The following is a 15,148-nucleotide window of genomic DNA, read 5'->3' on the forward strand; positions in this document are numbered from 1 at the left end:
ACAGCGAGAACTATACTAAGATCGGCCTCCCTCCTTTTTGAAGGGAAATGGGTAAGAAAAAGTGAATTCAAAGACAAATCCTCTCCTCGATTACAAAGGACCCGAAACGGGGACTGCCTACACACTCGGCGCGAAAATTAAGCCCCAAACTTGGCAGGTCGGGGGATTCTCTGCCCCACGCGGCAAAGGGATGATAGTCGCTAGTTACCTCGAAAGAGTCAATTACTCCACACTGAACGCTTGACCAGCGGCCAGTGCAGATACTTCGAGGGACCAAAGGCGTCTCCAGTCGGAAGCTCAAGGTTGCAGGCCCTCAACAAGGGATTTCAGGGCAGGGGACCGTTAGGACCAGTAACCAAGACAACCATCTCCGCACCCGTAAGGACGATAGAAGCAGCACTCCCACAAGCCGCCGGAAGTCAGCTCTCCCGGATGTTCCGAGGCGCGGAAAGCAATACACGATGGGAGGTGGAGTCCAGAAGCGAGCCCCGCCTAGGCTACGGGCGGAAATGGCTCCTCGCCTTGCTTTGTCGCCCCTCCTCACTTTCGCCCAATCGCGGCCGTCAGAGAGCCAATCAACGTTTGTCTCGACATTTTCCCGCGAGAAGTGTTACTAATATCCAGGAACGGAAAAGGGAGAACTTCTGGATGAGGCATAGTTGTGTCCTAGCTTGAAGCCTTTTGCTGGAAGAGCACAGCTGGGGTTAGGATTCTGCGCGGCGAAGCAAGATGCTCAAGTCCAAGACGTTCTTAAAAAAGACCCGGGCGGGCGGCGTGATGAAGATCGTGCGCGAGCACTACCTGCGAGACGACATCGGCTGCGGTGCGCCCGGGTGCGCAGCGTGTGGCGGGGCGCACGAGGGGCCGGCCCTGGAGCCGCAGCCCCAGGACCCGGCGAGCAGCCTCTGCCCGCAGCCGCACTACTTGCTGCCTGACACTAATGTGTTACTGCACCAGGTGCGTGGGCGGGCGAACCGCAGACAGCGAGGCCCCACCGGGACAAGGGGATATGACACGTAGGGAAACTGAGGCTCAGGGAGGAGGGTCTTTGGCAGTGTCTCAGATCTAGGGGAAGGGAAACCCCCTGGGGACCCAAGCTGCCTGTTCCCCAGGCCGAGGTTCTTTTCCTTGTGCTTTAAAAAATGTAGTTCTTGGAGTCGTATTTTAGACACGTTATTTTTCTAACTCCTGGTGTCTCTTCTGCCTTAGATTGTAAGTGCCTGGAGGCTGGGGACCTGGGCTTCTGTGGCCTCCAGCCTGCGACTCCCAGGCAGCTTGTAAGTGCCTACGAAAAAAAACTATGTGAGCCAACGTGTTTCTTTATTAATACCCTTAATTCTACGAAGTCTTGTGATTGGTCTGTTTAAGTGTGCTTTTTAAATAGATCTGAAGGATTTAGTGACTTGTTTTCTATAGCCAAATAGCTTCTTGGCTTAACTTATTCAGTGTATTTAAAACATAAAGTATTTATGCCCAACATAAAACAGGATTTTGTGTTTGACGGAAGCTACTTACAAATGAATATAGGAAAAATTAACTTACTTTCTTTTTTTAAGATTGATGTTCTTGAGGACCCTGCCATCAGGAATGTAATTGTGCTACAAACAGTTCTTCAAGAAGTGAGAAATCGCAGTGCCCCCGTATATAAACGTATCCGAGATGTGACTAATAACCAAGAGAAGCATTTCTATACTTTCACTAATGAGCACCATAGGTAGGAGGAATATTGCTAAGTTAAATATCAGGAGACCACAGAATTAGCTAAATTGGGAAGAGGGTTCCTGTGAGTAATTTGTGACATTGTCAGTAGATAAGTGATAGATTTCATACCCTATTTGATTCTTACCTCGCTGTGCAGAAGATAATGCTAAGTGAATCTCTCTAAGGTCACACAGGCATTGATGGGCTCAAGCCTAAAACCAAGGCCTGCTGACTCCTAGACTACAGTAGGTAATTTTATTTCCAAAATGTTTTCATTTTGAATTGGTTTTAGCTTGAATTAGACCGTAGAATCTTGGAAGATGAGATTTGCCTAAGTTCCTGGAATGCCATATAATGTGAAGAACAGGGTAATAAAATGTATGAGTTTGTGAAGTTTCTATTTTGTTTAGAAATAGAAAGTATATTTATCCTTAATGGTCTTTTAAAAAGTTTAATACTTTGCAGCAGATTACATTGAGCAAGATTAGGTTAAGGAATATAATTCTTTTTTTTTTTTTTTTTTTTTTTTTGAGACACAGTCTCACTCTGCCGCCTAGGCTGGAGTGCATGGCATGATCTCGGCTCACTGCAACCTCCACCTCCCAAGTTCAAGCGTTTCTCCTTCCTCAGTCTCCTGAGTAGCTGGGATTACAGGCATGTACCACTATGCCCGGCTAATTTTTGTTTTTTTAGTAGAGACAGGGTTTCACCATGTTGGTCAGGCTGGTCTCAAATTCCTGACCTCGTGATCCGCCCACCTCAGCCTCCCAAAGTGCTGGGATTACAGGCATGAGCCACCACCCCTGGCCAAGAATAGAATTCTTTGTTGTGCTTTTAGATTCAAGACCTTTGGTCTCAGAAAATAAGATATTGTGTATTATGTTATATTATGTAAATAATCTATGATGGGTATTTATGGTACTTTTATTGGATTAGATCAGGGCTTCTCAATCTTGGCATTATAGATATTTTGAACTGAATTTTTTGTGTGTGGTGGGAAGGCTGTTTTATACATTGTAGGATGTTTAACAGTGTTCCTAGCCTCTTTGGCAGAATCATCACCCCTTACCCCCCCCACCACCACCACTCAGTTGTAATGATGCAAAATGCCCTGGGGGAGCGAATTCACTCAATTGAGAACCATTGGATTAGTGTGTAGGATTCTGGTAATGAAATTCCATCAGATTATGCACATTTTTAAAAACCTTAATTTCTCAGCTTTCTTGATTCTTATATCTCAAACTTCAATGTCCTTGTAAAGAATACCAGTAAAGCCCTTGTAGGCTTCTTATTGTTAGTACCTCCTTGAAATCCAGAAATAGGAACATCACTTGTTTTTCAGTGCAGAAAGACCCATGTTTAAAACCAATTCAAAAATTGATGACTCTGTCTTTCACTGATAAGCTTTAAGCATTAGCAGCTGGGTGTGGTGGCTTATGTCTGTAATCCTGGCACTTTGGGAGGTTGAGATGGGCAGATCACTTGAGGCCAGGAGTTCCAGACCAGCCTAGCCAAATTAGCTGGTTGTGGTGGTACATGCCTCTAGTACCAGCTGCTTGCAAGGCTGATTTGGGAGGATCGCTTGAACTCGGAGGTAGAGGTTGCAGTAAGCTGAGATCATGCCACTGCACTCCAGCCTGAGCTGCAGAGCAAGACTCTGTTTCAAAAAAAAAAAAAAAAAAAAAAGCATTAGCAAGTGCATTCAACGATGAGGAATAAAATAATTCTAAAACTATTAATATAAATCAATCAAATTATAAAATTGAATCTATTACCATTAAGTACTGGAAGCTATTGTAGTGAACTTTGCTGCTGTACTTAAACCTGGCATTGATGAACAGATTTAAAGAAATAGATGAATGTGTTGACGTTTGGGAGTTTAGATAGAAGAAATATGTAATATCTATTAATATACCTGGCTTTTCAGTCTCTACACAACTTCAGCTATTAGTGTTTACCATGGATAATTTACATGCATTATTTATTAATGACTGTAGAATTCTGATTATAAATGATCTAATTATACTATTTGTAGCTTTTAGGAATTGCTGTTAACCTACAGTGTGAGTGAAATCAGATTATCAGACCTGTGAAATTGTATTATAATTTTATCTCAACAAACTTATTTAGTGTCTCAACCTAAAGTATATATTCTGATCTTGAATTTTTCTTTTTAGGAAAAGAAATTCTATTAGCCTTTTTCTTGTCCCATTAATAACATAATTTTCTTCTTTTCCAAGCAAATTGTTTCTTAAAAACTTAATTATAGGAATCTTAATTTCTTCTCTGAGGTGTACATCTGAATACATTCCAGAGAAAAGATATACCATTGGCTTTTTCTGTTTAGTGGTTAAGCATGTATGTGCTAAGAGTTTTCACATATCCTTGTGTCTACTGATTTCCTTTTGTTTCATTTTTTCCTTTCCTTTCCATTTAGAGAAACCTATGTAGAACAAGAGCAGGGAGAAAATGCTAATGACAGGAATGATAGAGCTATTCGAGTAGCAGCAAAATGGTACAATGAACATTTGAAGAAAATGTCAGCAGACAACCACCTGCAAGTTATCTTCATAACAAATGACAGGAAAAACAAAGAGAAAGCTGTAGAAGAAGGAATACCAGCTTTCACTTGTAAGTCTAAATGTAGAAGTACTTAGTGCATGTTTGCAAATACGTGTAAAAATAATCGTCAGACCTATAGTCAGATGTTCACTTTACTGTTTAGTGTTTTCGTAGTCCTATGTAACTTCATGTGATATTTTTGTATTTTTAAATTTCACATAGTTTTTAAGCTAAATATGTTGTGGTGCCCAGTGGCTGTTAATTTTCGCCTCAGTATTTGCAACTGGTTTAGCAATGAAATCTCATAAATACACTGAAACGCCTGCCTCTGCATGATCACATCATGATCACATCAACAGATTTTTGGGTTTTGTTTCTTAAATAAATTGAGGCCAGGTGCTGTAATCCCAACACTTTGGGAGGTCAGGGCAAGAGGCTTGCTTGAGACCAGGCGTTCAAGACCAGCCTGGGCAACATAGGAAGACTATGTCTCTACAGAAAAAAAAAAAAAGAGAGAACCATGCATGGTAGTGTGTAACTATAGTCCCAGCTACTCAGGAGGCTAAGGCATGAAGATAGCTTGAGCCCAGGGATTCTAGGCTGTAGTGATGTGTCATTGCACTGCTGCACTCCAGCCTGAGAGACAGAGTGAGACTGTCTCTTAATGAATGAAAGAATGACATGTATACTGTCGCAAACAAGACTATCCATCTTTTTCGTATCTAAGGAAAAAACACTATCAAAAACAACATAAACTTATTTTTTCAGGTGAAGAATATGTAAAGAGCCTAACTGCTAACCCTGAACTCATAGATCGTCTTGCTTGTTTATCTGAAGAAGTGGTATGTTTTTGTTTTGTTTTGTTTTTGAAAAGTAAAAATATTAAAATAGCCACTTTGGAATATTAGGCACATAGATACCAAATTTAAAAATTGGAATGTCGGTGGGTAAGCTGGATTTGGAATAGTTGTGTTATAAACAAGAGTGGATGTCATAGGCTTATTGAAATGCCATTCCTAAAAGACAACTTTCTAAAATAGATATATTTCCATTAACCTGAGTAGGGCCTGGTACATGGTAGCACTGTTTGGTTGAGGAAAAAATGAATGGAATCCATGGCTGATTTGTGAATAAAGAGTAGCTGTTGACAAATACAGAAATGGCAGGCACTGCAGGCAGAGAAAAGAAGAGGGAGGGGAGTGTCCAGATAGTAAAGACCTATAACTTATTCTGTAGGTTAGTAATTTTTCAATTGATTTATAAAGATCTCTCAGAAGGGCTGCTATGAAGAAGAAAGGATTCTGAGATCCCTTTCTTATATGTCAGGCTAAGAAAAAGCAAGGGTATATGAATGTGGATTGGTGGAGCAGGAGAGAATGATCAGAAATGGTATTTATTTGTAAGACCACTCTCGTGTCAATGTGTAAGATGATGCATTTTATCCAGGAAAGATTAGAGGCAGAGAAGTAAGTAAAGGAGTCATTGCAATAGCTGATGTGAGAAGGAGTGCTAAGGGAATAATTAAATTCTGAGCCTTCATTTTCTTATATATAAATATGTAATGTTTAGCAATAATGACTTCATAATATTGCTGTAAGGATCAAATAAGATGATAACTGTGGCATTAATACAATTTTCATCTCAGTGCCTGGCACATAGGTATGGTAAGTATAAATGGTAGCCCTTGTTACAGAAATAGGTTTTAAGTGATAGGACATTATATGTAAATCCAATCTTTACATTTCTCTCATCCCTTCTTACTTTTATAATACTTTATGAAACCAAAAAGAAATGAGAAGATAAAAGTTGAGTTTGATTTTTGAAATACGGATTAAGTATTGCCCTTAGTCACATATAACTAAGTGGTTACTTAGTTATATGTGACTGTTTAAATTTAATATGTATTAAAAATTCAATTTCTTGGTGGTACTATCTATCTTTCAAGTGCCCAAGAGAAACTTATGTCTAGTGGCTACCATATTAGAGATCACAAAATGAATACTTCATCATAGAAAGCTGTTTTTGTTAGCACTGGCCTATGAGAAAAGCTACTATATTTTCTCCTATTCAGAGTTGTGTATACCATAATGTAGATTTCAAAAATTCTCTGATATTAATAATAGTTGTGTATTGAGTGAACAGAAGACTTATTAGCGGCATCTTTTGGTTTGCTTATTTCATAGAATGAAATAGAAAGTGGAAAAATAATATTTTCAGAACATCTTCCCTTAAGTAAGCTACAGCAAGGCATAAAATCTGGTACATACCTTCAAGGAACATTTAGAGCCAGCAGGGAAAATTACTTAGAAGCTACAGTATGGATTCATGGTGACAATGAAGAAAATAAAGAGGCAAGTATATAAATAAATTTCTTATACACTAAAATAAAGATGCTATTTTATATATTATGACCAGTTAATGGTAAATACTATTTGCATAACATATGAGGCTTCACATACTTTAAAGCAAATGGTAACTTTTTTCTTTCTTTTTTTTTTTTTTTTAACAGTGCTCATGATTTGTCAGGTAGTTTTTAAAATCTTTGCGCATGGCATTTCATTTAATGTTCAACCCAACCTATAAAAAACTAGGTAGCGTACTCTTATTTGACCAATCAGGACCTTGAGATTTAGAGAGCATAAATAATTTTTCCAAAGTCTCTTGGTACCAGCGTAAGTTAATGATGGAGCCATGAACACAAGCTGTATATTCTGACTTACGTTTTTTCTACCTGATACTGAGAAATTAAGGTTGTGAAATTAGGGACACAATAGAGAAAGAAAATCTATAAAGAAGGAATAGAGATTCCATAGAGGCATTCAGAATGTATGTAAATATCTGTTAGGTGATCTTCCCTTTAATATATTGCCATTAAAAATATTTGGGCTCATGCCCTCTGTTGTTTTAAACAGATAATCTTACAGGGACTGAAACATTTAAACAGAGCTGTTCACGAAGATATTGTGGCTGTGGAGCTTCTCCCCAAGAGTCAGTGGGTAGCACCATCTTCTGTTGTTTTACAAGATGAAGGTCAAAATGAAGAAGATGTGGAGAAAGAAGAAGAGAGAGAACGAATGGTATGAATCTAAGCAGGATTTTTTTTTTGTCTGTGTAGCTTTGTGTTATTAATATGTCAGCTTTGGAAGACAACAGGTTTCATTGCTTTCAGATTTATTGCATAAAATTATAGTTTTGATATTTAACACATGTCATATACATGTTTTTTTTCTCTTCTATGTAGTTTTATTGTCTTAATTTGCTCAAATAAATGGGTTTAAATGTAAACAGACTGTTAATACGAGTATGAGTTAATACAAGTATGAAACTGAAAATTTATAACATTCAAGTGTATTATTTGACTTAGTGAGGTTTAAACAAATACAAATTTAAAATTTTCTGAAATGCTTTAAGTAATGTTTTAGGAAATGTTTTAGAAATGCTTTAGGTGAAATTCCCTTAACATAATAGATGTACTTCTGGGCCATTATATTTGGGCAACTTATCTGGTACCATATTTATTATGAAGAGAATACTTTCAGTTTTTTCTTATGATATGAGCTAAGTGTACTTGATACGACCTTTTTATTTCTGTATTTTATAATTACAGTAATATAAATAGTTGGAATACGTATAATAGTTTTTATATTTTTCTTTTTCCATCATTTATATTCATTGCTCTGGAGTCTCATTGTATAATTATCCATGGAGAGTCCAGGCCTTTGGATAGTATTAAGAGGTGAAATGCCATAGGAACTTTTGTTATTTCTAATAGCAGACACTCTTTATTTGGGTTTTTATTTGGTATAAGGAAGAACCTTTAGAATGAACAAATAAAGGTCCAAAGGGAACTAGTCACCATACCACATAGCTAATTTACGCAAACTAGTACTCAAAGCCTAGTCTAATTCGCAGACCTGTGTGTCTATTTTAGTCAGTAAATCCTCATGTTAATTCTGAAAAGTGCTGAGTTCTAACATATGTATTCAGTTATATTTATTTATTTGTTTTTGCTTTTTGGTTGTTTTGTAGTGCTTTATTATCAAGAGAGAATGTCTGTGGTTTGGTTTGGCATATTCTTCTCTAGAATTTTGAAACATCAGCATTCTGTAGTCTTATGTCATAATTTACTGCCTGAATGGATTAGTATCCGTGTATGTATTTTGATTTTGAAAGGAAATTGCCTGATAATACTTAGAGGAATGTAACTGACCATTATTATTTTTATATCTCAGCTTAAGAGTGTTGTAAGCGAGAAAATGTTGAAGCCTACAGGCAGACTTGTAGGAATAATAAAAAGGAATTGGAGGCCATATTGTGGCATGCTTTCCAAGTCTGACATTAAGGAGGTGAGTAAAGAGCATTTACTGTGTAATAAAAAAAAGGATAAACATTTAGTAGAACTTACAGCCTTTCTTTTGCCTCCATCCTCAGATTTTTTGTGTGTAAAATCTTTATTCCTAATTTTTGCTAGTCAAGAAGACATCTCTTTACACCTGCTGATAAGAGAATCCCTCGAATTCGCATAGAAACCAGACAGGCTTCTACATTAGAAGGACGGAGAATTATTGTTGCTATTGATGGTTGGCCCAGAAATTCCAGATATCCAAATGTAAGCTTAAAGTATTAATTTTATTTAGGGATGTTTAATTAAAATTTTGTGAGTAGTATTTCTGCTTTTAATAAAAATGGAATCACTTCTATGTAGGATTTGTACTGAAATTTAGAGATATTTCACAAAGTGACCTGGTAAGTAGCATATTTACTTTGAAAATTAATTTTATGAAATTCCAGTGTAAATCATTTGGTTACTTTTATGTAAATTTCTTCTTTTTGAGAGAGAGTCTCACCTTGTTGCCCCGGCTGGAGTGCAGTGGCGTGATCTCGGCCCACTGCACCCTCCACCTCCCAGGTTCAAGTGATTCTTGTGTCTCAGCCTCTCAGTTAGCTGGGACTACAGGTGTGCGCTACCGCGCCCAGCTAATTTTTAGGGAAGACGGGGTTTCGTCCTGTTGGCCAGGCTGGTCTTGAACTGACCTCAAGTGATCCACCCGCCTTAGCCTCCCAAAATGCTGAGATTACAGGCGTTAGCCACTGTGCCTGGCCTCTTTTATGTAAATTTTTAAACCAATGACTTTTATTAATCATGGCTATGAAAACTGAGTTCTATACAGATTCTAATCAACAAATTTTGAAAAGATTATATTGGAAGCACATTTTAAATTTGAACGTTAATGAGAAATAGATGCTTTAGAATGTAAGAGCTGGACCCTTACGAAGTTTCCATCATAAATCAGTTGAGAAGTCTTGTCTAATGTACCAAAGGGTCATTTTTCAGAAGTCGTTATGGGAATATTTAGGAATACTGAGATGATATGTAAATGTTGAAGAATTTAATATGATGAGATGTAAATTTACTATAACATAGGCATTTCTAACAATGCCTCTTGGTTTCAGGGACACTTTGTGAGAAATTTAGGTGATGTTGGAGAGAAAGAGACTGAAACAGAAGTTCTGTTACTTGAACACGATGTTCCCCACCAGCCTTTTTCACAGGCTGTTCTTAGTTTTCTGCCAAAGATGCCCTGGAGCATTACTGAAAAGGTAAGTTGAAAGTAATTTGTAGTGACTTTATAAATTCTTATATCCTCCCTAGTTTTGTTTAATTTCTGTATGTGTTTTTAAATATGTAGACACCACGGGCCCTCTTTCCCTGCATTTTGTTGGGTCTAGCATTTTTAGGAATTACAGAAGAAGTCGTTTGCTTCTTCATTGAAAGGTAAGTTTGTCTATGGGACAGACACTTGCATATGTTAAATGTTTCAAAGGGAAGGAAACCATTAGTTACCATTAGTTACAAATCATATGTGGCGTCTCTCTGCTCCAGTGCAGGAAAAAGAAATGTGATTGTCATCAAGAAAATACAGCTAAATTGTTTTTGTATAAGTATTACTGGTTTCACAAGAGCTATTCATATGTTGTAGTTGTGCTTTGGAAATAATTTATTTGTTTATAATTTCATGTCTTCTAGGACATGAAAAACCGAGAAGACCTGAGGCATCTGTGTATTTGTAGTGTAGACCCACCAGGATGTACTGATATAGACGACGCTCTACATTGTAGAGAACTCGAAAATGGAAATTTGGAGGTATAAATATGTAATAGTGTCCTTACCTAAATGTAGTTCTGTTCTGAGTTCATTTTCTTTTGACCTAGAATAGAATTTGCTTGTTAATTACTCTTGCGAAGTATAATTATAGCTGCAGACTATTGGCCATGTGTCAGAAGTTGAAATGGCAGAGGTGACTGAGTCTTTTTTGAATTTAGCTAAACTTTATCTTACTGAAACTCCCATTAGGTACATTTACCCAATCAAGCATATTGACATCCTTTTATTTTCATCTTTTTAAGGTTGGTGTTCATATTGCTGATGTGAGCCATTTTATTAGGCCAGGAAATGCCTTGGATCAAGAATCAGCCAGAAGAGGAACAACTGTGTATCTTTGTGAAAAGGTAAATGTATTGAATTAAAAAATTTAGCAATCATGGACACCTAAGGATTTTTAAACAGCCATGAATTAGCTAAGAAAAATACATGGAATAAGGTGGCTTTAAATCACTAAATATGTAGAAAATTTTTGTTACCAAGTGGTTCAAATAACAAGTAAAGTATTGTGAAAGTCAAGGGGAAGGTTAAACTTAGTCTCTTAGTGATTTCCATAAAAGTTTAGTTTCTCTTTTCTTTTTTTGGTATTTTAAAAACACCTTGTAGTTTGTATTAAGCATTGGAGAAAGGTCCAGTCATAGAGTGTCAGTTATCAAGTATATACTTACACAGACCAGAGATTTAAAACTTTCAGAGGACAGCTGGGTCGTTAGTATAGAGGACTTAAACTTAGATTAATTGGCATGAAGTCCAATTTTCCTTCATAGCTTTCCTTCTTTAACAATTTTGTGTAAGTACTTTTATAGAAACATTCCTTTTATTTGATCTTTTCTCAATTATCCTATTTATAAAAACCAGAACACTTTTCTTTCCTTGTTTAATTAATATTATTTGAGAATAGAACCTCAAATAAATGTATGGATACAGCTAAGTAATCTGTGGTTCTATTTTTATCTTTTGCAGAGGATTGACATGGTTCCAGAGTTGCTTAGTTCTAACTTGTGTTCCTTAAAATGTGACGTTGACAGGTATTTCTGCATGGTTGTTTTTCCTAGAAGACATTGTATTTACTACTTTAACCCAATTCCCATTAAGAAATACTCTGTATTTTCCTTCATAGGCTGGCATTTTCATGTATTTGGGAAATGAATCACAACGCTGAAATCTTAAAAACGAAGTTTACCAAAAGTGTTATTAATTCAAAGGTTCGTTTCATGGCTAATAATCTCTAATTTTTAAACTTTTTGGTATTTTTTTGAAAACTAAATAAAGTTAAATTTTTAAAAGATTCGTGTATATGTATATATACACATATGTAAAAATATATATTTGAAAAGGGATGTTATGTATAATAGTTTATATGTATATTTACTTAACCTAAAATAGAAAAAACGTATACATATAAATGCCTGTGATATAAACATGGTCTAAAAAAGTTCACAGCTGCAGGCACGTGCTTACACACGTACAGATGCACTTAAATTTACACTAAAACTCATTTGGCTCTTTGCTACCTACTCTCGGAGAAGAATGCGGAACAGGCCACCGGAGTCTTATTGCCAGCTTTCTTGACCTAGCTAATACCAGGCCAAAGTAACCAGCCCCAGCCCCGGTGCCATCACCTAAATTTGAGATTGCTGCCCACTTCTTGAGAATTTTTCAATCAAGCTAGATGCTCTTTTGAACATGTAAAGTGGGTACAGATAAATGTATTTCAGTTTGAGTGGGGGAGGAAGAGTCTTTCTAGGCAGAAAAACAAGTGCTAGGTCTGTGCCCTCAGGATAGAATGGGGGCATTGTTATAGCAAAATTAAGAAGGTTTTTTTTTTTTTTTTTTTCCAGTTATCTGCTTAATTTTTAATATGAGTCAGAAACTAGTTCATGTTGCAGTTGTCCTATATTCAGAAACTTACAAAGTATATATACTTGAGAAGACCAACTGGTGGTTTTATGCCTTAAGTCAAGAACCTTAGTAATTGAAGCTGTTCCTACTTATAAATAGTTAGTGTTTTAAAAGTTAGCAGGTACACTGCTTCTTCACATTTTCTCACAGAAACGATGTTTAATTCACTGTTGGATTTCAGTAGAACGAGCCTGAGATCTTGTTTCTTCGGAATGGAGCCAGGTTGTCTTTCTTGTCCTTTTCCTTTTTTTTTTGTACTTCTCCCAAGAATCCTTTATTTCTCTCTTATTTTGCCCTACATCTTTCTTCAAGGTTTGCCAAGCCGCTTATCTTCTAATGATCTGTTTTCCAAACTTAACCTGTTTTTTTCTGGCCCTTTGGCATCCTTGCTGTTCTGCTAACTAGTGGTTGCAAAGAAAACTGTTAGACTGATAAAGAGTGATGTGTGAATTATTTAAGCCATCACAGTTTGTACTTTTAAGTGAGAAAGACTTTTAGTTCTTTAAGACTTGGTCAGTATAACAAAATGATAAGAAAACAAACCTGGTGAACATATAACATAAAACCTCTTTCAGAGCGGAAACTCTTAGTAGATGAGTTGGCTATCCCAGGAATCTGACCGCACCTGCGTTATCTAACTCTGTTATGCTCTTTCTTCTTTTCACTTATGAAGCTACTCTAAGCAAGAAAAAGAAAAAAAAAAAAAAAGAAAAAAATGGTGGATTTCTCTGAGAGAAATAGGAACAGAAGCAGTTATTTGTATATTTGCATTGTTTATCATTGGGGATTTAACTCTTTTCTACTATGATTTGTCTGGTTTTTACATGCTTAATTTGGGTATTTATTAGATTTCCTGTAAAACATGATGTCTCACCTCCTGCAGTCTTAATTACTTGCGGGAGAATAATGATCATCTGGAAAGGATTTCACATTTGTTATCAGAGAAAGAATCCATCTAACCTTTATGTTTTAGCATTATCTGGGTATTTATACAGTAACTGGAATATACAAGTAAAGTTTAAAGTTTATTTGCTAACAACATTGTCATTTTACCTTTTAAAATATGTTTGTTTATGTTGTATAATGCCTCAGATAAGAATTAATGAACCAGAAATCATAAATGTGAAGTATAGTATCATAGCTAAGAATTTCTATTTCGTTACTGATTTTAGGTTTTCTGAAATCATGGATTTTATGTAGTTAAAGTAGGAGGACATATTGAAAACCATTTTTCTATCATTTATAAGAATTATATAACATACAATTTCTTTTTTAGGCATCTCTGACATATGCTGAAGCTCAGTTGAGAATTGATTCAGCAAACATGAATGATGATATTACCACTAGTCTCCGTGGACTGAATAAACTAGCCAAAATTCTGAAGAAAAGAAGGATTGAAAAAGGGTATATTTTGTTTTTCATAGTATTAAGATAATTTTTATACTCTTTACATTGTTTGATCATAGGCAATAATGAATTATTTAAAAGGGTGAATAGAGACTCCTGTTTCTTCTAGCTTCCATTCATTAATTCATTAATTCATTTATTTATTTGAAACGGAGTTTCACTCTGTCACCCACGCTGGAGTGCAGTGGCACAATCTCAGCTCACTGTAACCTCCACCTCCTGAATTCAAGTGATTCTCCTGTCTCAGCCTCCCGAGTAGCTGGGATTACAGGTGCCCATCACCACGCCCAGCTAATTTTTGTATTTTTAGTAGAGCTGGAGTTTCGCCTTGTTGGCTAGGCTGGTCTTGAACTCGTGACCTCAGGTGATCCACCCGCCTTGGCCTCCCAAAGTGTTGGGATTACAGGTGTGAGCCACTGTGCCCAGCCTCTAGCTTCCTTTTAAGTGTTAGCAACTTGATTCTGGACTGATGTTTGTTCAAGAGTTCCATCCTTGTAATTTGTTGTGTTAAAAAATTGTGTTTGAGTTAAAGATACTGAAGAAATTCCAGGAAGGCAAGAACCCCCTAAGACTCTGTAAATTGTTTCTAATTTTAATTAGAAATAAGTTTCCAGATTGGACATTGGGTTTCAGAGGTTTAAATAAATGGAGATTAGGTCCTCCTTGCACTTTAAATTTTAGAAATTATTTAATTCAGCCTCCTCATTTTTTAGGCAATTAAAAGTGCATAAAAGGAGTCTTCCCAAAGGTCTGACTAGTAACAGATCTGAGTCTTTTAGCTGTTAGGGCATGGCTTTTGCCTAACTACAAAAGGCATAAGGTATAGAGTATTAACTCAGGCATGTTGAAGGAAACCAGTTAAGAGAAATTTGACTCTTAAAAGATGTTGTTGATTATCAGAGGAAACCAAGTACATGACTCTTCCAGATGTTCGTCTCAGAGTTCCCAAGTCCACCTAGGATAGGGTCACAAGCAGTTACTAAAGGTGTGGTGAGTGTGGATTGTACCTTTGTATCATTTCATAAGATGCGCCTATTTACATTCATTAAAATGAATAAAATTAACAACTTAGTTCCTTAGCCTTACTAGCCATATTTCTTTTCTTTTTTTTTTTTTTTAATTTAAGTTCTAGGGTACATATGCACAACGTGCAAGTTTGTTACATATGTATACATGTGCCATGTTGGTGTGCTGCACCCAACTCGTGAGCACCCATCAACTCGTCATTTACATCAGTAACTCCCAATGCCATCCCTCCTTCCTCCCTGCTCCCCATAATAGGCCCCGATGTGTGATGTTCCCCTTCCCATGTCCAAGTGATCTCATTGTTCAATTCCCACCTATGAGTGAGAACATGTGGTGTTTGGTTTTCTGTTCTTGCAAAAGTTTGCTGAGAATGATGGTTTCCAGCTG

At 36.8% G+C, this 15,148-nt stretch overlaps 2 protein-coding genes across 3 annotated transcripts in view; one reads left to right on the plus strand and one right to left on the minus strand.

Annotated features, from left to right (window-relative positions):
• The window catches only part of PIBF1 (progesterone immunomodulatory binding factor 1), a 287,209-nt gene extending 286,708 nt beyond the window's left edge, over window positions 1-501 (minus strand). The window contains exon 1 of the mRNA XM_011972020.1: window positions 209-501. The gene's annotated coding sequence lies outside the window, so the exon portion shown is untranslated. The remainder of the gene's footprint in view (window positions 1-208) is intronic.
• Window positions 360-15,148, plus strand: part of DIS3 (DIS3 exosome endoribonuclease and 3'-5' exoribonuclease) — a 30,190-nt gene continuing 15,401 nt past the window's right edge. Inside the window, exons 1-14 of one of the 2 annotated variants that reach the window (XM_011972019.1) lie at window positions 360-957; window positions 1,210-1,277; window positions 4,139-4,332; window positions 5,032-5,105; window positions 6,447-6,614; window positions 7,176-7,340; window positions 8,496-8,609; window positions 8,735-8,872; window positions 9,718-9,864; window positions 10,292-10,408; window positions 10,672-10,773; window positions 11,390-11,454; window positions 11,547-11,631; window positions 13,605-13,732. In XM_011972019.1, the coding sequence (XP_011827409.1) occupies window positions 730-957; window positions 1,210-1,277; window positions 4,139-4,332; window positions 5,032-5,105; window positions 6,447-6,614; window positions 7,176-7,340; window positions 8,496-8,609; window positions 8,735-8,872; window positions 9,718-9,864; window positions 10,292-10,408; window positions 10,672-10,773; window positions 11,390-11,454; window positions 11,547-11,631; window positions 13,605-13,732 (1,793 nt within the window). In that variant the 5' untranslated portion in view covers window positions 360-729. Of the gene's footprint in view, window positions 958-1,209; window positions 1,278-1,556; window positions 1,715-4,138; window positions 4,333-5,031; window positions 5,106-6,446; window positions 6,615-7,175; window positions 7,341-8,495; window positions 8,610-8,734; window positions 8,873-9,717; window positions 9,865-10,291; window positions 10,409-10,671; window positions 10,774-11,389; window positions 11,455-11,546; window positions 11,632-13,604; window positions 13,733-15,148 lie in introns of both variants that reach the window. The other variant, XM_011972018.1, reaches the window with a different exon arrangement.

The sequence above is a fragment of the Mandrillus leucophaeus genome, unplaced genomic scaffold, assembly GCF_000951045.1.
Source record: "Mandrillus leucophaeus isolate KB7577 unplaced genomic scaffold, Mleu.le_1.0 Scaffold126, whole genome shotgun sequence".
Classification (NCBI taxonomy): Eukaryota; Metazoa; Chordata; class Mammalia; order Primates; family Cercopithecidae; genus Mandrillus; species Mandrillus leucophaeus.